General features: G+C 45.4%; 1 protein-coding gene across 1 annotated transcript; it reads right to left on the minus strand.

Moving 5' to 3' along the window:
* Positions 1 to 3,402: 3,402 nt before the first annotated feature.
* Positions 3,403 to 11,901, minus strand: Ccna1 (cyclin A1). Its single transcript, XM_051157168.1, has 8 exons — positions 11,737 to 11,901; positions 7,960 to 8,206; positions 7,664 to 7,788; positions 7,167 to 7,390; positions 5,847 to 6,051; positions 4,791 to 4,904; positions 3,853 to 3,986; positions 3,403 to 3,579 (listed from the first exon to the last, which is right to left on the minus strand). The coding sequence occupies exons 1-8, from the start codon at positions 11,899 to 11,901 to the stop codon at positions 3,528 to 3,530; spliced, it is 1,266 nt and encodes a 421-aa protein (XP_051013125.1). The 3' UTR covers positions 3,403 to 3,527.
* Between the last annotated feature and the right edge of the window lie 9,285 nt (positions 11,902 to 21,186).

A 21,186-nucleotide genomic window follows, 5' to 3' on the forward strand; every position in this document is an offset into this window, starting at 1 on the left:
CACTGAATAAGAATAGACTCATATATTTGAATGCTTAGTCACTAGAGAGTGGAACTCTTTGATAGGATTAGAAGGATTAGGAGGTGTGGCCTTGTTGAAGGAAGTGTGTCTCTGGACATAGACTTTGAGATTTCAATTGCCTATACCAGGCCCTTTCTCTTTTCTCTCTCTGCCTATGGACCAGGATGTAGAACTCTCTCAGCTCCTACTCCAGCACCATGCCAGCCTGCATGTCACCAGGCTCCCTGCCACGATGGTAATAGACTAAACCTCTGAAACTGTAAGCGAGGCACCAGTTAAATGGTCATGGTGTCTCTTCACAGCAATACAGCGGTGACTAAAGCACCTATTATCTCACACACTGTGTGTCTCCCTGGAGCCAGGATGTTACATGGGCTCATAGCCCTGAGCCCTAAGGAGTGCCTCTGTACACCCTGGCACCCCTCCTCACATATAACAGAAAACCTTGTGGGTGGCATAGGCTGGAGCTCTCTTCAGACACAGAGTGTTCACTTGCATTTTGTAGTTTTGTGCAAAACACATGGAAAGCAAAAGTGAACGTCACTCTTGATAAATGCCCAACAAATACGGCTCCCCTCATTCTCTCAGGAGTCTCACTTTGCCAAGGGCCTATTAGCTTACGGTCACACCCAACTTCCTTGAGTGTGTGTTTGCCTGAAATGACAGGCCTGAAAGCCAGGAGAGGCAGAAGGGGCAGCGCTGCCGCACTCAGCCGTGCCCACAGCATTCTCCTAGGCTGCGAATAGAGGACAATAATGGGGGTGTAAAAACATGGAGAAAACCCATGAGACCAGATACATGATTTATTTGTCGATCATAGAACTATGTTCTATGTTTGTATGATTACACGCAATCTTGAATAAGATTCTATTTGACTCCAATTCTCTGAAGGGGAAAAAAATCTTACAAAAACAATATGAGTGACCAGCAGTGGCCACTCAACTTCAAAGTATCATCTTTTCCTTTGTACGAAGACAGAATCCAGGCAAGGATCTGACCAACACAGATTTCGACAAAGAAAAAGCTTGGTGTAACAGCAGAGAGGCATGCGGACAACTGCTGCTCACACACGAGCTGGGTGGGAGGCACACAGGTGACACCTCTTGTGCTATTTTTAAATTGAGTATTTCAAGGATGCTACAGAGAAATGAGAGAAGGAAGTCAGAGCTCAGGACCGGATCTTTGCAATCAGTGGGTGCGTGTGCAGGAATGGAAATAGGAGGTACAGACTGCTGGCAGCAAAGACCAAGGTTAGATCACCAGACCTCTGTGTCCTGCAGCGTGGCTTTGTGGCCTTCCATCAAAGCCACGTTTTGTAATCATATTTAGAAAAAAAAATACCTTTGCCGAATGATACAAAGTGGATGCCCTATTTTTGCAGGAACCCTCCTACTTAAAGCATCCTAAAAGAAGAATGTGCTAGTAAAAAAAAAAAAATCTACTGTTTGGATCTACACTAGGCCCAGAAGTTACTATCCGGCTCCTGTCTGGGACACACACACACCAGTTTGGATCTACACTGGGCCCAGAAGTTACTATCCGGCCCCTGTCTGGAACACACACACACCAGTTTGGATCTACACTGGGCCCAGAAGTTACTATCTGGCTCCTGTCTGGGACACACACACACCACAAGGAGTAAGCAGCCAGCATGCAAATAGGTTGAGTTGAAAGGAAACATCCCTGGCAGAGTTGCTCAAATTTTAAATCTTGAAAGGGGCAGACGAGCCAAAGCCAGAATCAGCTGCCCTTACCTTCTCCAGCTGGGCCAGAGAGAGGGGCAATGACCAAGTACAAACAGCTGGCTGGGAAATCCAGCATCTACTCTGGAGAAGGGAAAACAGCCATGCTAAAACTAGGAAATGAGACTAAAAGGTCCTTGATACCCAGAATTTATTTCTGGTGCAGGTCTCCCCATGTGAGACTGTATTCTAAATATCAAAGCGCTTTAGGACACACTTGTTCCCCTCATCGAAACTTGAAAGGGTGACCTTTTGGGGGTGACTGACCCAGTGGCTTGTGAGCGCCTTAAAAGCCATCACAAAATACTTACTATAGTTTTTTTGTTTTTTGTTTTTTTTTTATTATTCTTTGACAATTTTGTATGTATCTAATGTGTTTGGTTAGTTTTTTGTTATGTTTTTGGGTCTAAATTTTTTTACTAATGCTTAAAAATCTATACAATTTCATTCTTTTCCAAAAGCTACCTGAACCTAATCTTTTATATATAAAAAGCATATCGTTCCTGTATTTCACCAGATAGAACCCCCTGGAGTGAGGCCTGGAGATGATTCAGAGGCGGGTTCCTCCTCAGAGAGGGAGGGACACACAGCCCAGAGGGCTCATGTGTGCTCCAAAACCCATGGGTCCACAGCATTTTTTCAAAGTTCACTCAATCTCCAACAAGCTCCACACCACCTTGAGACCAAATTTATTTTTCTTCTTCCATCCTGTCTGGAGAGAGAGAGAGAGAGAGAGAGAGAGAGAGAGAGAGAGAGAGAGAGAGAGAGAGAGAGAGAGAGAGAGAGAGAGAGATGGCTTCCTTGTCTTGCTTCTAAGAACTTTCCCGGTCTAGACTCTCACCTGCGCATATGGAAGAGCAGCCTCTCCAGGGACTGTACACTCCCGGCGATTGTTATTCTTGACAGTCAGCTTAGACTGAGGTCAGTAAAGCACACTTCTGGGTGTGTCTGAATGTGGGCAGCAGCCAGGAAGAGAGGGAAATAAGGAAGCCCAGCTGGCGAAATGCATTCCTTTTCATTCTCACGTGCCGATCCCCCACCCCAAGCAAAGTGTAGGCTGGATTTCTCCCAAGGGAGATATGCAGAGGTGTTGGATTCATCATCTGAACGTGTTATTTGGTAGTGAGATTTGCTTTTTCTCTCTTCCAAAGTATCTTCTATGATTAAAATTTGTGCCTGGGGCTTACCTGAATCCAACCTGGATAGACATAACGGCAACCTGTCACAAAAGGTCCTTCCAGATGAGACTGGTCGTGGACCGTGCTGCCCCCAAAAAGGTCTTTGAGCCCAAGAGATTCTTGGATGCAGAGGGAAGCTGGGACACACAGTGGCAGCTCAGGTCCCATCACTCTTTCCTTTCACTGGTCTACAGAGAATGTCGCCCTGTAGGAAAGGTTGGCTGCCTCAAAGCACTTAATCACTGAAGCATGTGACCAGCCCGGAATGGTGTTGACACAGCCATGACATACACTGACATACAGGTGTATAACTCTCAACTAAGAGTCCGTTGGGAGTGTGGGTTCTGCCCACTAGTAAATAGGCCTAACACATGGCCGTACAGCAAGTCGTTTATTCTTTTAAAATGCTTGACTATAGCTATATAAATTATAAACCACAAAAAGTCTAAGAGATCCTAACATTTACGCATTTAGGATGTCATCTACAGCTGACATTAGTTGACCCAATTTTCAGAGAGACCTGTGACAACTCAGAGCCACCTGCTGCTATGGCTGTTGCACTCTGGAGGTGCTTTGGCTCTGCCACTCACTGCAGAGGAAGAACCACAGGAGGCTCCATGAGGGACACGTGCAAGTACCTGAAATGAGAACACAAGGTCAGCCAAGGATGCCAGGCAGGCTACAGAAAGCCTCCAGGGGTCTTAGGGGGCGGGAGGAAGACAGCTAACTGTAGTTGCCAAACGCTCGCTCGCAAATTGTGTGCCTCGACCTTTCTAAACTCCTCCTCTTGATTTAGCTAGCAATCTTGTTTTCCAGCTTAATGGAGGATAGAGCTTAGTCTATTTTTAGTTCTGATTCCACAACAACCCAGAAAAGAGGAGGAGGAGGAGGAGGAGAGAGTGCCCACTTACTTCGAAGCCTTGTACTTCTCCCGGATGGCTTGCTGAGGTCGGTGGGGTATACTGAGGCACGCTTTGTGCAGCTCACTGAGGCAAGGCACAATCTCGCTTAATGAATAGCCCGTAAACGCAGCGAGCGTTTCTGGCTGATTGAAACAGAAGTGAAATTTTGTTTCCCATAACTTTATAACACGTTAGAAACCTGAACGTAACTGATTATGATTGTGAAGTGGAGGGAACTGCGTCCTCGGCAAGTGTGCATTCCTATCCGCAAGGGTCTGCAGGTTTGGCCTTTAAAAATCTTAGACTAGTAACTCAGTCTGAGTTCTAAACTGACAGGTTTGCTCACAGTCTACAGCTGTAACCCTCAGTGTAGGGGCAGATCCCTCTTTCTTCTTGTTCCTTTGTGGGTAGACTTTCGCTCTTTTCTTAAGGAATTGGCATAGAATATGAGAGATTCCTAGTCAAAAGACAGCCCTTGGTGGGAGGGGAAAACTGACTTCTAAATGTTGTCTTCTGAACCCAACACACACACACACGCACGCGCGCACACACACACACACACACATACACACACTTTAAAAAATATTTGTCAAGTATCCTAAGAAATAAAAATAGCTATCTCACTTCTTTTAGCACTCCAGAGAGACTTCAAGGCAAAATGCAGGGGTCTGTTTCTGATCTTGCCACCTTCTGAGGCAAGAAACACTAACAGCTATCCTCTCCGAGAGCTTCCAGCAGTTCTGACTGAACTTGGAGGGGGTTGTTGTTGGTGTTGCTGCTGCTGCTGCTGTTGTTGCTGCAGGTGAGTGCTAATGATGTTTTGCAGCCAGTTGTCAGAAACTGATTTTCCCTCAGAAGAGCTATGCCCATTCTGAAACTTGAGACCCCGGAACAGATTTTGTATGAGCCTTGAGTGTGCACCACCCAGGAAGAAGGAGGAGCCTTACCCAGAAGTGTCTGTTCACAATATAGTTTGCCAGGCAGTAAGCAGCTGCAGCAATCAAGGAAGGGAGGTATTTCAAGAATGGGTCAGCTTCTAAAAGGCTCAGCTCTGCAACATACTAGGCACAAGGGAGAAAAATCTCAGTGGGTTAGAAATCTCAGCCAGGTCCAGTTTGACTAAAATTGTCTGGAAAAGTGGAATTGCCGGAGTCTTCAATTAGTGCCTGATTTTCATTCTACAAGAACCTAACGATGAGTCCACCACTGTCTGCCTTTCTTTCTTTTTTCTTTTTAAGATTTATTTATTTATTATTTATACATTATTCTGCCTGCATATGTGCCAGCATGCCAGAAGAGGGCACCAGAGGGCTGGGAATTGAACTCTGGACCTTTGGAAGAGCAGCCAGTGCTCTTAACCACTGAGCCATCTCTCCAGCCCTGTGCCTCCTTTCTTTTGCTAGTAGGTCAGACTTTATGGTGGTCATATAAGGGAGTTTGGACCTCATGTCTCGAACAGGAAGAGTCATCAGTCAGAAGGCAAAGACACAGCCATATTAAAGCTAGTAATTATTAGGCAAATTGATTCAATTCTCAAGCTCAAGCAATGCCATTGCAGACATGTCAGAAGAAAAATGCTTGGAAAAATCTTGAAATCATCCTAATTCATCTTAGCATAGCGTGTGTACTGCAGATATCCTATGGCAAGCTCATTGGCCAAACCAGAATGTAACTAATTTCAAGTAAAATGTGACTAAGTCAACGTGCTGCAAATTTCATAATGCTTCAATACCTAATGAGTTAGAATAAGACTCAAACAAAACTCGGCCGCCTTCACTTTGCTCCTGTTAAAAGGCACTGCTGGCCTACGAACTGTGTCTCTCAAGGGAGTTTATGTGACTGTGACCTGCCAACATCCCATCAACAGCAATGTCTTGTGAACAGGTGTCATGTTAACTGCCTTTCACCTCTACAAAGATGGGAAGCTGGTTGGGGGGCGCACAGAATGGAGGATGGCTTTAGCCTCCTGGGCACTGGATGTCCTGGGACGTCCCATGGCATACCTTGGCCAGGTTCTCAGTTCTGATGCACACCCCTTGTCGCCTTAAGTACTGAAGGAGAAACTGGTTGGTGGTTGGAACGGTCAGATCAAACGCCAGGACTTTCAGCAGCAGATGCTCCATCCTTAGTAGCTGTCGCTTTGTGTATGTGTCGTCGGTGATGTAGACAAACTCATCCACATCAGGCGGATATATCTCTTCATATTTCCTGGGGGAAAGTAAAGAATTGTCAGGGGAGGGGGAGGTTTGGAGCACACGTCTCTAGTTCCTGTTCTCTCGGATGGCCCTGCGGGCTCCTTCACTTTATACTCTCGTTTACACAGAACTTGTCACAGAACTGTGTGGGGTCTATAAACACACTGTGAGCTTTTCCTCAGCCCAGGAGAGTATGACAAGGACCTGGGAATCCTGGCAGGTTGGGGACTCTGAAACACTGAGTCTAAAGGGCTAGAAACTTCAGCTGGATCCCTGCAGATTGAATAGATACGGAGTTTCTTTGTGAGAAGAATGCTAGGATTAAACCCGATCACAGGAAAAAAAAAAAAATCCCACAGCTTTGATTTTTTCGTTATTTTTTTTTTTGGGGGGTGGGGTGGTGAAGGGTTGAAGATAATATTCAACTTCCTTAATTTTTAGCAAATAATACTGATTAGCCAAGAGAAAAATAACAATAGAATTTCATTATCACTGTTCTCTCCTTCATTTTTGTTCTGCTTTCTTTAAGGAAAATGATAGCCTGCTTTTTCTTTCTTTCTTTTTTTTTTTCCCCCCACATTAACAACTAAGACATCTGAGGCCAGAAGAATAAAAATTACCATTCGGCAACAGATCACTTAAGCCAATTTAGCCACAACCCAGATCTCCTTCCCCACCCAATGAGGTGTTGTTAGAAGTCAGTGGCAGGAACCAGCTAAACCATTCATCCACCAAACGAAATGAACAAGCGGTATTACTCAGTGCTGTTTGCCAGATCAGTACCACAGAGCTTATGAAACCAAAACCTCTCTAAATAGGATTTTTGCTTGTATTAAAATTCAGCCAAGAGACTGCAGTGCAGAACAGCCAAATTCAAGCTCGAGTCTGAGCTGATGGCTGCTTCAGCTGTGATAATGAACCCCGTTCTGCACACTTCAAACATCTGACCTGAAGAGTAAGCATGTGGGCAAGATGCATTTCCTTGGCTAATCTGCAAAGAGTATGGCCTTTTATCAAACAAGTATGGATCATTTTAATTGCAAGCACTGCGTGCGTTTCTTCAATAAACGGAGGAGGTAAATCAAGTGTTTTGACAGGTGGCATTTCACAAGCTGAAGTAACGCTTACGAAGCCAGGAGGATAGCTGCTGTCCCGACAAGCTGCAATTTCCCTCTCAGAACAGACATGCAGGAAAGAAACCTGTCCAGGAAGTTGACAGCCAAGTACAGGGTCTCGGTGCGAAGTTTATATTCCTCCCCAACCTCCACCAGCCAGTCCACCAGGATGGCGCGCATGCCCTCTGTGATGTCCGGCTGCTTCCTCATGTAGTGAGCCTTGGGTCTGTGCCTTACCTGGTGGAGGAAAAGAGTGCAGTTCTTCAGATGGCTGCACTAGCAAGGACACCACTCCCTACTACTGTTCCCACTTTGTGAAGAAATCTCAGGAGCCAAGAGCAGAGAGATTCTGATTCCCAGCCAAGTCAATCTTTATCACACAATAAAGAGGAGACTTTCTTTTTCTTTCCTTTTATAGGTTCCTTGTGTTTTAAAGATCTCAGTTGGTGCCACGTGCTAGGGGCCATGGTCAAGAGCTTGTAATATTGAACCTGGGGCCGGGGCACTCACTTCAGCCTCTCGCAGGTAGCGATGAATCTCCTCCGCATATTCCGTTACATTAATCACATCTGAACCAAAATCCGTCGATTCCTCCGACTGGGTATGGGCAGTGGAGTCGACCAGCATTGGAGAAACTGCATAGGTGCAACGAGGTCGGTCAGGTGGGTCATTTCATTAAAGGCTCACCATGTCCACTCACCCTTGTAGGGACACTGTCATCGCTTCATGTCTCTGTTGCCAGCTGCTGGAACACCACAGAGAGCTGTGAGCACAGGGTGCCAGCAGCCATGGGGGAATCTCATTACCTGTGTTGAAATCCAGCAGGAAGTGCAGGTCTGACTTGAGCATGCTGGTGTCTACTTCATACACATCCTCAAATACGATGCCCTCTCTCCCTGGGCAGCCATCTTGCTCCACCTGCTCGGGATCATCCATATAGATGTCAAATCCATGCTTGGCTGGCTCACTGACTCCTTGGTCAGGGAGCGCTTTCTTTCCAGCTGCAGGGAAGACATTTTCTGATCCAGAAAAACACCTGATTGTTGTGATCTCCTTAAAAATAAAACAAAAGGCCCAGTTACATCACTTGTTATGCACCATCCACTGTGAGTAAGATGAACGCACCTCACTCAAGGCAGTAGCTTGGGAAAGTAAGAACAAATTACAAGCACACGTATCTAAGCTGGCCATCTAGTTCCCGATGCCGAACCTATGAAACTTCTCATTTCACTCTGTTTACATTTGTCCTACGGGAAGAATTCTTAGAACTCATCATCTTCCTTACATGGGTATTAAAGAGAATTCGTGACTATAAAAACAAGAAGAGCTGTAATACACTTCTGGAATTGATTAGTTATCGTGTGCAAGAGGAAAATTGCAAGTTGTCCTTTGCATTTAGAGAATTTTTGCAGTTATTTTGTAAGAACTCAGCAATGCCCTTGATACTTAGTTACTGAATCCCTCTCGTCCTCTGCTTAAACACCCAACTTCCCTTTCCAGGTGTCCATAAAGCTTGCATTTCCTTCCCAGTTATTCTGGAAAACTTGGTGACTGTGGGACCCTGTTCTACAAAATGCTCTTTCTTGCATGGTATGAAAATTTTTTTGTATAACATCATTACTCTTGGGGGAAATTGTTTCTTTTTTTTTTTTTTTTTTTTTTTTTTATCCTTACAGCAAGAACAACAAGAACAATGGTACCCTGTCATAGTGAATACTCACAACTGGAAGCCTAAGAGGGAGTCATGCATGGACGCCAGGTGAGTCAGGCAGCCTCGGCAGCTGGGCTTTGACTCCTGTAGATGCTGGCACCATTGACTGTGAACATTTTGCTTGTACTTAATCATGATGCTTATTGGATGCCACTTTCCAGGTCATATGTCACCACATGAATTTAGTTTCCATTGAGCAAGTTAAACGTGTTCAGTAAGAAAAAAGTTTGTGATCAAATGTTAAAGAAAAAATGCCAAGAGGTAAGTTACAACCAGCCATGGCTCATGTTACTACTGGGTTTGAGTTTTGTTCTCTCTCTCTCTCTCTCTCTCTCTCTCTCTCTCTCTCTGAGTGTCTGTCTGTCTGTGTGTGTGTGTGTGTGTGTGTGTGTGTGTGTGTGTGTGGTTACTTTTTAAATGGACACTTTTTGGGCAGCTCCTAGATGCCAGCCTCCCTCCCTCCCTCCCTCCCTCCCTGTCTCTCTCTCTCTCTCTCTCTCTCTCTTCCCTCCCCCCTCTGTCCGTCCCTCCTTCTTTCTCTTGGTGCATGTGTGTGCATGTGTGTGAGTGTGTGCAAGACATTGAGTGAGGAAAAGCAATGTGCAGCAAAACACATCTATAGTGAATACTGCTCCCCAAGCCGAGCAAGAAGAAATAATTTCAAAGAAGAAAGAACAGAGCTGGGCATGGTGGTGCATGCCTTTAATCTCATCATTTGGGAGGCAGAGAGACAGGCGGATCACTGTGAGTTCAAGGCCAGCCTGGTCTACAATGCAAGTCTAGGACAGCCAAGGATACAAGGATGCACAGAGAAGCCCTGTCTCAAAAAAAAAAAAGAAAGAAAGAAAGAAAGAAAGAAAGAAAGAAGGAAAGAAAGAAAAGAAAAAGAGAAAAAATCAAAGAAGAAAGAACGATCAATTATGTGAAACAGAGACCATCCAGTCAATTAACCCACTATGCTGGCCTGGCCAGGCACGTCACTTTTCTAGGCAACTGAGAATACTGCACTGTCACCTTGCTGAACTACCACATACTATTGAGATATCCAATTTCCAAGAATTCTTGCTGTACCTGGGGCAGTAGCTGCACAGAGCTATGTGGTTGAACAAGGTTGAAGACGGGAAGCGATTGGCGCACATCTGTGCGTGGATGGGTTTGATCCCACAGAGCGGAGAAATTGAAGAAGGAAATGAGTTGTTAGAGAGGTGCCTTGAAAGCCAAGAAGTCATGAGGTACTTCCCAGAGGTACAAGAGCTGGGACACATCTGTCACAGGACAGGGCAGCAGTGGTACAAGTGAGCATGAAGGGTTCTAGTTGCTGGCTCAAAGTAAACAAGCCTGTAATGCCAACACTAGGAAGGCTGACATAGAAGGAGCCTGAATTTGAAGCCACTTAGAGCTATGCAGTTCAAAGCTAGCTTGGCCTAGACTCCCCCTACTCCCTGGAGAAAGTAGGGTGCAGTCATCTTCTTCCTTATTCTGAAGGAGCAGGAGTTATGGAAGATTAAGGGGTGAGGCGACAGGATGGCTTAGACACTTGCTGCCAAGCCCAGTGACCTCTGTTCAAGTCCTTGGAGGAGAAAAGGAGCTTTCACACTTGTCCTCGGCCCTCCACATGAATGCTGTGGCATGCCTCACAGACATACAGCATACGGGTGTACATGTACATACACGAGCAGAAGGAAATCAAATTATTTTAAACCAAAGTGCAAACAAATAAACAAACAGAAAAGAACGGAGAGCCAGGCAGGAGATGGCTTTCTCAGGAGAGTCTGGAGGCGTGTGGAGGAGACACCAAGCAGTGGCTCCAGGCAGCACAAGTGTGAGTGCGGAAAAAGGGCCATTCAGTACAGACATCACTTCCAATTCACAAATTCAGGTCTCGGGCTATAAGTTTAAATAAGTGAACAATTGCTAAGCAAGTTCTATTAAAACTACTTTCACTCAACTTGACCCAAAGAATTAAAAGGATCATTTTGGGGATCCCCACCATCCTATCAAAAAGCAGAGGGCTTGAAGGCAGCAGATGATGGGCTTCTGCTGAGCCTCCACCAGAACATTTGGGAGGGTAAAAACATATCCCACCCACCTGCTGACTGGACTCTTGTAGCCATCGGGTACCATAGACTTGAAATATAGAACTGAAGCCTCATTATGAGAGCTTGTCTAATAACAGGCTTCAGGGAGATTTTACGTTCTATCTCAAAAAAAAAAAAAAGTTACTGCAGTTTCAGATCTCTCCTCTTAAATGTCTGAATTTTCTGTCTTCAGTGGAAGATCCTACAGTCAGTTAAGAGCAGACAAGAAATATCTCAGGATAACAATTGAGTTGTAATCTGAATAAATTAATTTTTAAAAGTTAAAAAAAAAGAAATATCTCAGTGTCCACTCCTTGTCTGTAGTGGTGGAGATGTGTGGTCAAGAAGCAGCTTTTACTTTATAAAGTAGGCTGGTGTATCCTGGCACACATGCTGCACCCATTGAACACAGCACGGCGTTCCCTGGTTGCCTCCTGGTGGCCTGGCTCCTGCTGCTCACCTTAGCCCAGAGCATCTCCAGTGCTGTAGTCCAGAGTAATTGCATCATACCCTTGACTAGCCCTTGAATTACTTAACATATGTTTAACCCAAACGGTCCCTAGACTAGACGGTTGTCTTTAATGGGGGGGGGGGGAGCGGGACAACACACACACACACACACACACACACTGCCACAGCAAGCCTTCTCCACAGTATCTTCCCTGGTGTTTCTGACAAATACATGTGTGCAAACACACACACAAGCACGAATACACAACACACACACACAAGCTTACTGCCACAGCAAGCTTTCTCCATAGCATATTTCCTGGTGCTCCTGGGTCATTCATTACCTGGCCACAGGTCCTCCTGTACTGCTCATTTTCAGTCAGCACCCCTAGCACGGTTCTCTGTGGAGGATCCTGGCCGAGCTGAGCTCGGGTGAGCATCTGACAAGCATCAGGACCTTGGCCCACTGGAGGAAGAGCAACTCCACTCTTGGAGCCCTGGCGACGCATCGCCTAGCAAGCCACAGCCTGCTGCTATCCAGAAAACAGAATAAGACACAGTTAGTCAACCGCTCAACCTGGGAACTCAGGACTACAGAGAACTCTGGAAGGAAGAGCGCCAAGCCCTAGAGTCACCACCAATTTTTCAGACTTCCCAACAAACATTCAAGTCCCTAGTGACAGCACAGGCATCAGAGCAACCAACTCAGAACCAAACAATGGTTGTATGGGCTTTAATCTGACTCCAGGCTGAAGATTGCAGAGAGCTCCTGCCCAAACTCCACATTGAGATTCTCAGCGCGCATTGATTTAGAGGAGGGAGACGCTAAGCCAAGCCTAGGATCCCTGGGATTTTTTGTTTGTTTTGTTTTGTTTTCTCTCCCTATCCCCTCTCCCCTCTTCTTGACCTCATACTAAATCCAGGATCCCTGACAGCGGTCAGGTGAGTTCCCTTCCCAAGTGACAAGCAGGTGCTTCTCACCTGAGGAAGTTCCCCAAACCTGCTTGGGAACCCACAGCCGGCTCTGCTTCTCGGGTTCTTCTCTGTCTACGGCAATTAGCAAGTGCACCCGGGCCGGGCCGGGGCGGGCGGGGCCGGGAGCCGAGGGAAGGGACTCCGGGCGGAGAGATTCCAGGGGCGCCGGCTTAGGCGGCCTAGGCTGCGAGGCTCGCCAGTGAGGACTTTCAACCCAGCCGCGTCTGTTGAACCAGCCAATCAGCGGCCACCCTGAGTCCCAGCCGCGTCGCTTCCATGCCAACCGCGGCGGGCGTGCGCCCTAGTCCTCATCGCCTTGGAGACCACTCACCTACAGCGCCGCCCGCTGATGCTCAGCCCCCGGGGCGCTGCCTACCGCGCAGCCGGGGGCTCCTGAGCCGCACGACCCAGCCTGCAGGGCGCACAGCAGGGCCCGTTGCCACTCGGCGCCCCTCTGGCCGGCGTCCACAGGGAGGGCGCACGGCGACCTGCCCACAGTGGCCGCCCTGGACTGTTCCCCAGGAGCCGGTTCCCCCAACAGCCACGAACCCCTCCCGCCAACGTCTCCTGCGCGGCCCGCTCCCGAGAACCCTGGCTCGCTCGGGAGAGCGACGTGGGGCCCTCGGGCTGCGGCGGCGGCACCCTCCTGGCCGGCCCGAGGGCGCGGCTCGCTCTCCTTCTCCACCTCCTTTTCCAGGGCGCCTGCCTCCTGAGCTCCCGACCCTGGGCGGGAGCGGCCTGGGCCACATCTCTGCCCTCTAGGATGGTCAGGCGCCCCACGTGTAACATGGGGAGCTGAGAAAGACTGGGGACTATAGGGTAACTCGCGGTGCCCCAGTGACCCGGGATAGGTCTTCCCACCAGCACCCCTGAGCTCCGGGAAGCGGAAGGAACGCGGGGAGGCTCTGGGGCTTGGGCGTTGAGGGAGCACAAGGAGAGATTCTGAGCTGGGGTCATTGCACTGGTGACCTGGTCACGTGTGAAGGGACTGGGAGCCGGGGTGGGGGTACAACCAGAAAGAGGGGTTTAAAAATAATCAAAGCATTTCTTGACTCCTGGAGACCCTGGCACCTGTGGAGGTGACAGGCAAACAGCAAACTGAGTCACAAAGCTGGTTAACTTTATTTGAAAAACAGTGAATGTATACACACACGTACATTTACACACATGTATGCGATGTATATGCATATATATCAGTATGTGTGTATATGCATACATGCATGTATAGATACATATCTTGTTACTGCTTTTGCTTAAAAACAAAAATCCGCCCCTAAATTCTCAAAGCGATCCCAAAGGCGCTCCAAACTTTAAGCAAAGGTCACCAACCTGCCTAAGGGTATAAATTGATGTGATCACCAGAGAAATGGTTAGCAGATGTGAACTGTCTCGACTAGAAGCCGAAGATTTTAGAAAAAGTGTAGACTCAAAGCCATCTGACTGAGTGACTTGTGACAAGGACTTTGTGAAACATTACAGCAACGCAAATTGGACGCAGAAGTGCAAACTTTCTTTGTTCGGTATGACATTAATTCCTATAGGTTTCATCCTACCAATTCTCATGCCTTCGTATATAAAATGACACTTGAGGTCCAGGAACATCCTGGCTGCTGTGATAGATATTCCGAAGCCAGCCAGGACCAAAATTTGCAAGATGTTCTTCCTGGTGCAAGTAGCCTTTGTGACTTCCTGGAAATCTTCCAGAAAGCAAAACTGCTGTTAAGATTGCTGGGGGTGGCTGGAGGTCTGAGCTAACTCCCTCTGAAGCCTAGCAGCAAGTCCTGACAAGAGCCAGAAAGACTTGGGAGGGGACAAGATTTGTCCTGGAGGCTGGAATTTGCTGTGTCCCTTTTGATCTTGTGCTAAACATTGAGGGCGGCTGCTTCTGGAGCCTTCTTTCCAATCCTCTCAATCCCTAGGACTGGAGCTTAAGAGTACAGTCAGGATGTCATCTACAGGGATGTCTATGGTCACTATGCTGTCTTTACATAGATTAGATTGCTGGAGAAAAAGAGAGAATGTGGTATTGGGGAAGAGGGTTGAATAAGACCTAGAATACATTGAAATCCTCAAAGAATGAATGAAAAAGAAAAGAATTGAAATAACCAAATGGGGCCCTGAAATAAGATATGCCTTTTATGATAAAAATCACTTCTTTGAGTAGCTTCCGCCTCATCAAGCCTTAATTCAAATGAAAATTTATCATTACACCAACAGTTCTTTCTTCTCTGCACACCTTGCCATGCTTGGCAAAGGAGATAATTTTATGTTTTTCTGACTTCCTTCTGTGATGCTTCAGTTTCCCACATTAAATTATAATGCTCTGGTCAGATTTTTAAACTGATCATGTGAACTGATTGTGCATATTAACAACAATAACAACAAAAAACACAACACAATGTTATTGTGCAAACTTTTTTTTTCTAGGAAGTTGTGAACAAAGTCAGCTTACGCCAGACAGGACACCAACAGCAGAGCAGCCAGCATAGCTCCGTGAAACAGCAAGTTTATTCTGCTTATTTACAGGAGCATGAGTGATCTCCAAAACCCACATCATTGAATTGTCATTCTAGCATGGAAGGTGACATGCCCACAGCTGCACAGATGGAGTCCGGTCCTAAGGACTGGACCTTAAATCCCATGACAGTCGAGACAGCCCCAGGAAGTACTAACTGAAGGAATAAGACCCCCCCCCCAGGTGGTAGAACCAGCCAGAAGTTATCCCAAAACAAAGAGGTCCAAAGAAGCCTGGGGAGATGGCTCATTGGATAAAGGGGCTTGCCCACAAGACTGACAGCCCAAACTGGATCCCTGGGAATGATGTGGAGCCTTTGAAGTCCACACACAGGAGCACACACACAATAAATAAACAACAAATGTAAAAAGAAACCAGGAAGGAGCAGGGCTGCCAGCCTGGCTTCCAGATGACAGTCTGTGTATATGTCCCATTGTTGCTCCTGCTGCTGTCCTCCCCAACATCAAGACGCAGCCTCTTGGACCCTCTAATGTGGACTGAAAAGCAGTGTTTCTGCCAGGCTCTTCAAGTCCTTCAGTGTGGAAATGGGACTGCTAAGGCATCCTGTTTCATGGACATAGCCGGGTTCACAAACACAGTGTGCCGGGAGCTTCAAGGACACAAACCCCTCCTGTGTAATCCACGCCTTTGATAATATATATATATATCCATTCTATTGGTCTTGTCCCCCTCTCTCTAGAGAATGCTACAGCGAAATTAGGACTAGAACTCAATAGCACTGAAAAGCTCCCATTCTTTATGGGATACCTGGGAAGAAGAACGCTTACCTGAGGATTTTCCTCTATCGGATTGCCTGGTGGACATTTTCTTGTTTGCTTGTTCATAGAAGAGGGTTCAGCCTGTGATGGGCAGTACCACCCCGGGATACGTATTGCAAAGGTAGCCGGATGTGAGCCTGGAAGAGTCAGCAAGCAGTGTCCCTCCGCATCCTCTGCTTCAGTCGCTGCCTCCAGGTTCCTGCCTGACTTTGCTCAGTGATGAACTGTGATGTGGAAGGAGAAAATGAAATAAATCCTTTCCTTCCCAAGCTGGCTTTGGTCGGTGCTTGATCCCAGCAACAGAAAGCCAACCAGGACACAGATTGGTACCAGAGTGGGATCTTTCTATGACAGACCTGACCATATTGTTTTGAGGGAGGGAAGCTTTTGGAGGTTTTTTTGTCTTGAAAAGCCATCAGATGTTCAGAGTTTCTCTAAGTCTGTGGGAGTATAGAAAATAATGCTGAGGGAAATGCAGACAATGGAGTCCTGGCGTGGAAATCTCAGAGTCCCTCAAAGGCACTACTAGGATAATTCGCGTGATATATTTGAATTAAGAATCTGAAACTGAAGACTCTGCTCTACTGGGACAATAGAGCCAGTCAGCTGCAGCTGAAAAATCAGCTGTGATTAATAAGAGACCAGCATCTTTGAGTTGAAATTTTCCTTGGGGGGAGGGGTGATCAGTTCACAGAAGCTGTGATCCAGTTGAGTGTGGGGGCAAGGCTGTGTGCATCAGGCTGGCAACAGAGCTTGGCAAATGATGTATCCCATGTGGTGCTGACATTAGCATCATGAAGGCTGCAAGATCGAATGCACAGAGAGAGAAGTTGACCCCTGTGGCAGGGTTGGAATCCCTGAAGAGGCCAAAAGAGGCGTTGGTAGCCTCAGCTGCAGGGCAGGCCCCAGTGTATTAGAGACACCTGAACCATGGGATGACCATCATGGACAGTGGAAGGTGCAGAGTGGAGCCAGCCTAAGCCTGCTAGACAAACTGTGTGCTGTGCATGGCAGAGGCAGAGAAGTGGAAATACCCAAGGCCCTTGGAGTCAGAAGATCATGAGTGAGTCCCTGATCACTGCGTTATTTTCGCTGTTGGATTCTGGTTTTGCTTTGATCTAGTTGTGATTGTGCACTGGCTCTTCCCTCTTGGAGTAAGAAAGCCCTTGGCTTGGCTTAGAGACTTGAATTTTTTTAACGTTTAAATCATTGGGATTTTAAAATGTGTACAGTGCTTTCTGTTATGATAGATGTGAAATCCTGAGTACAAGCAAGAAAGGCTATGGTTTTATGGTGGTCTGTTTGTGTGTTAAGCTGATAAGGGATTGGATTTTTTTTTTTTTTTTGAATGTTTATTAGCCATTCCTGTCTCTTCATCTGAGAACTGTCTGTTCACTTCATTTGCCCATTTATTGGTTGACACTTTTGTTTTGGGTGTGTATAATTTTCACAGTCCTTCACATAGTCTAGATATTAATCCACTGGCTGAACTTAAGGTCTTTAATCAGTTTTCAATTGGTTTTGTGTAGGGTGAGAGATATCAATTTATATTCATTTTTCTGCAGGTGGATATTCAGTTTTGTCAGCTCAGTTTAATAGTACATCTTTTATCCAGAGTATGTATTTTTACACTTTTGCCAAATATTTGGGGGGTCATAGCTGTGTGTGTTTCTAGGTCCTGTTTTCTGTTTCATTGGTTTATATGTCTGTTTTTGTACTTGTATTCACTATCCTTGTCATTATGGCTGCATGGTATAATTTGAGGTCAGATGTTTTGATGGCTTCAGCTCATTTCTTATTCATATTTCTTATGTATTTCTATTTATTATTTCCTATTTATCATTTATTTATTGTCTATTATTTCACTTAGGGTTGCTAAGCTTTCTATGGTCTTTTGTGTTTTTGTACAATGTTTAGGATTTTTCTGGTTCTATAAAGAATGTCATTGAAATGTTGGTGGAGATTGCACTGAATCTGTAGACTGCTTTAGTTATAAAGCCATTTCACAATGTTAAGTCGGCCAATCCAGGAGAATGGAAGACCTTTCCATAATCTCGTGTCTTTTTCAATTTGTTTTAAATGTCTAAAATTTTTGTTGTATAGATTTCACACTTCCTTGGCTAAGTTTATTCTTAGCTACTTTTTTTTATTTTGAAGGCATTATAACAGAATTACTTGTCCTAATTACTTTCCCAACATCTTTGCTGTTTATATGTAGAGCATCTACTGATTTTTGTATGTTGATGCACCCTACCACTTTACTGAAGGTGCTTTCTCATCTAAAATTGTCTGGTGGTGTCTACGGGGCTCTTGAGTATACAATCATATCATCTGCACACAGAGATAATTTTGCTTCCTCCTTACGATATTTTTATCCCTTTGTGTCTTTCTGTTGCTCTAGGTAAGACTTTGGGCACTACATTATAAAAGTGGAGTGGATACTTGACTCATTCCTGATTTCATAGGAGATGCTCTTGATTTCTCACCATTTAGTAGAATGTTAGCTCTCATCTTGCTATAGGTGGGGTATATTATTTTGAGGTATTTTCCATCTATTCCTAATGTCCTCAGGACTTCTATTATGAAAATATATTAAACTTTGTCCAATGCTATTCTGGAGTCTATTAAGAGACTTTATGATGAATTTAGTTGAGGCTAATTAAGTGGCAATATTATACCTACTAATTTGTTTATATTGAAACAGTATGTTGGTTAAAACCAACTTAACCCTGGTGTATGCGCTTCTTAATGTGCTCAGGTCTGGACTTTTATTTTCTTGTTACGATATTTATCCAGTTTTTATATCAAGGTAATGCAATTTCTCAGATTTAGCTTGGTAATAACTTTCCATTTTGTGAACCGATTTCAGAATTATTGCTGTTAGATTTTACTTTATGTTTTTGTGGAACTTATAAGTGAGCTAAGTGAGCCATCTGGCCCTTGGACTTTATTTGTGAGGAGACTTTGCATTACTACTTCAGTCTCATTGCCTGGTACTGGTTGCAAGTCTTTACATCTCCTGGATTTGTTTTTGGTAGGTTACATACATTTGGAAATTTATTCATTTCTTCTTGGTTTCCAGCTTTTTGGAATCTACGTTTTCAAAGTATTCCTTAGATTTGGGAGAGGCTGTGCATAGTGCCAGACTCATTATTAGTTTTTAAACAGTTCTTTACCTTTTTTAAAGATTTGTTTATTTATTATTATGTAAACAGTGCTCTGCCTGCATGTACACCTGCAGGCCAGAAGAGGCCATCAGATCACATTATAGATGGTTGTGAGCCACCATGTGGTTGCTGGGAATTGAATTCAGGACCTCTGGAAGAGCAGTCAGTGCTCTTAACCTCTGAGCCATCTCTCCAGCAGAGATTTCTTTGATTTTATTTCATGTGTGCGAGTGGCTTGGCCAGAATGTCTACATGTCCATCATGGTGGGAAGTCAAAGTAGCAGGAACCTGAAGCAGCTACTGCCTCACACCCAGCATGAACCTCCGCCTTCCCCGTCCCCATTTATGTGGCTCAGGAGGCTGCCAGGGGCTGGCAGGGCACAGAGCAGGAAAGTCTTCCCACCTCACTTGACACAACCATGATCTAGTCCCACAGGCATGCCCAGGGGCAGACTCTTCCTCCACTCCCTTAGTTCATTTTCTGGCATAGAATACAGGATATAGTAGACACTCAATTAATATTTGGTCATTACAGACATTAGTAACATGATGTAAATTATTCCTAGCATATCTGTTGATGTCTTATTTATTTACCAGTCTAATCACTTATCTGAAGTCTCCCTCCCTCCCTCCCTCCCTTCTTTCCTCCCTCTCTTCTTTCCTTTATTCCCCCTCCCCTCCACCCCATTTCTCAAGGTCTTATGTAGTTGAGACTCTCCTGGAACTTACCGTGTAGCCCAGGAAGTCTTGAACTTAGATCCTCCTGCCTCAGCACCCCCGGTGCTATGATTTATAGGCATGCACTATCATGGATAACTCACAAACATACTTCTAAATAATCCAAAGTCTTCTTTGATCAATCCAAGACTCATAATCAAGCTCTGTTTATCCTTAGATAAAAATAGCTATGCGACTATGTTAAGCCCCCTAATGTTGTTGTCTTTGGCAATTGTCTCACCCAGGCACATCCAAAGCTGTGTTATCTAGCCACAGACCCCTCTCTCTGATGACCCTTTCCCTTTGGGCTACCCAGGCCATTATCTCCATCAGGTCTCAGGGCTAGAAGGACTTCCTGCCTCAGCATGCAAACTGGTCAGGGCACCACCCACCTTGTACTGTGTGCTACTGCCACCTGGTGGTCACACCTTTTTGTGTCTGCTATGCCTGCTGACCTCACTACAATGCCCTGACTCCTGAAAAAGAAGCAATCCAGGAATATACATCTTAGATGTAACAGATAGGTATGATTCTATAGATAGATAAGGTCTTCAAAGAATATGGCATTTTAAGTTGTTTATATTGTAGTGATTCTTTGACAATAAGACAGTTTGACTCCTGGCAACACCTAGCCTACCTCAGGGATAATGATGAGCATCAGTGAACCTCTTTATGAAGATGGCTTCAAATGTGGCAAACAAGCCACTGGGCAAATTGTCCTCGTTTCGACCACTGACAGAATTCTGCCTAAAATATGGCAAGCTTGGATGCAGGCAGAGTCGACTGCCAAACTCTGCCAAAGAGGAGAGGGAAAGTAAGTCCTCAATAGTTCCTGCTTCACAAATATGTTGGTCATATACACTGGGCCAGAAGGCCGAAGATGATGGTCCAATGTTTAGAGAGTTATGGGTGACTCTCCAGGCAGCAAACTGTCTCTGTCACTTTTGGTTTTGTTTTTGTTTTTAATATGAAAGCTGGTAACCTACACTTCACTCAGGTGATTGATTTTGTTCCTTCTCTAGTCTCTGATGGGGTTGAAGACCAAATAGTTTAGTTTCACAATTAAACTTGCTTGTCTGGGGGTTAGGATGTTTTGGGGCCTAGATAGATGTTTTAACTTGATAGAAATGAGATATGATAGATATTGAGTTACATTTGGAATTTTAGACCCACTGAGCTAAGCAAACTTTCCTTTCAGGTTGCCAAATACAAAGAGCCAAATCACCATGAATGTAATTCCTGGTTGTCCTGTGGTTCTTCTAGCTGTATGTAGTTCATTTTATATGTGTGTAGTAATGTAAATGTCTATGTAAAAATGAAATAAATCATTTTTTAAAAAAGGTTCTACCACTCCCTATAGCACCACTGGCATGAGGCTTTAACATGTGGCCTTTGGGACATTCCTTTACTAAGTGTGTTAGCTAGGTTTCTGTTACTGTGATAAGAGCAATTTGAAAAGGAAAGCGTCTACTTGGCTTCCAGGTCACAGTCCAGCAGCAGCAGAAGCCAAGGCAGAAACTCAGGGCAGATACTAAAGCAGAGACTATGGAGGAGCACTGTCTACTGGCTTGCTATCCATGGCCTGCTCAGCCTACTTTCTTATATACCACGGTGCTTCCCGGGCTGGGGATGGAGTGTGGA

The sequence above is a fragment of the Acomys russatus genome, chromosome 15 (genome assembly GCF_903995435.1).
Source record: "Acomys russatus chromosome 15, mAcoRus1.1, whole genome shotgun sequence".
Taxonomy (NCBI): domain Eukaryota; kingdom Metazoa; phylum Chordata; class Mammalia; order Rodentia; family Muridae; genus Acomys; species Acomys russatus.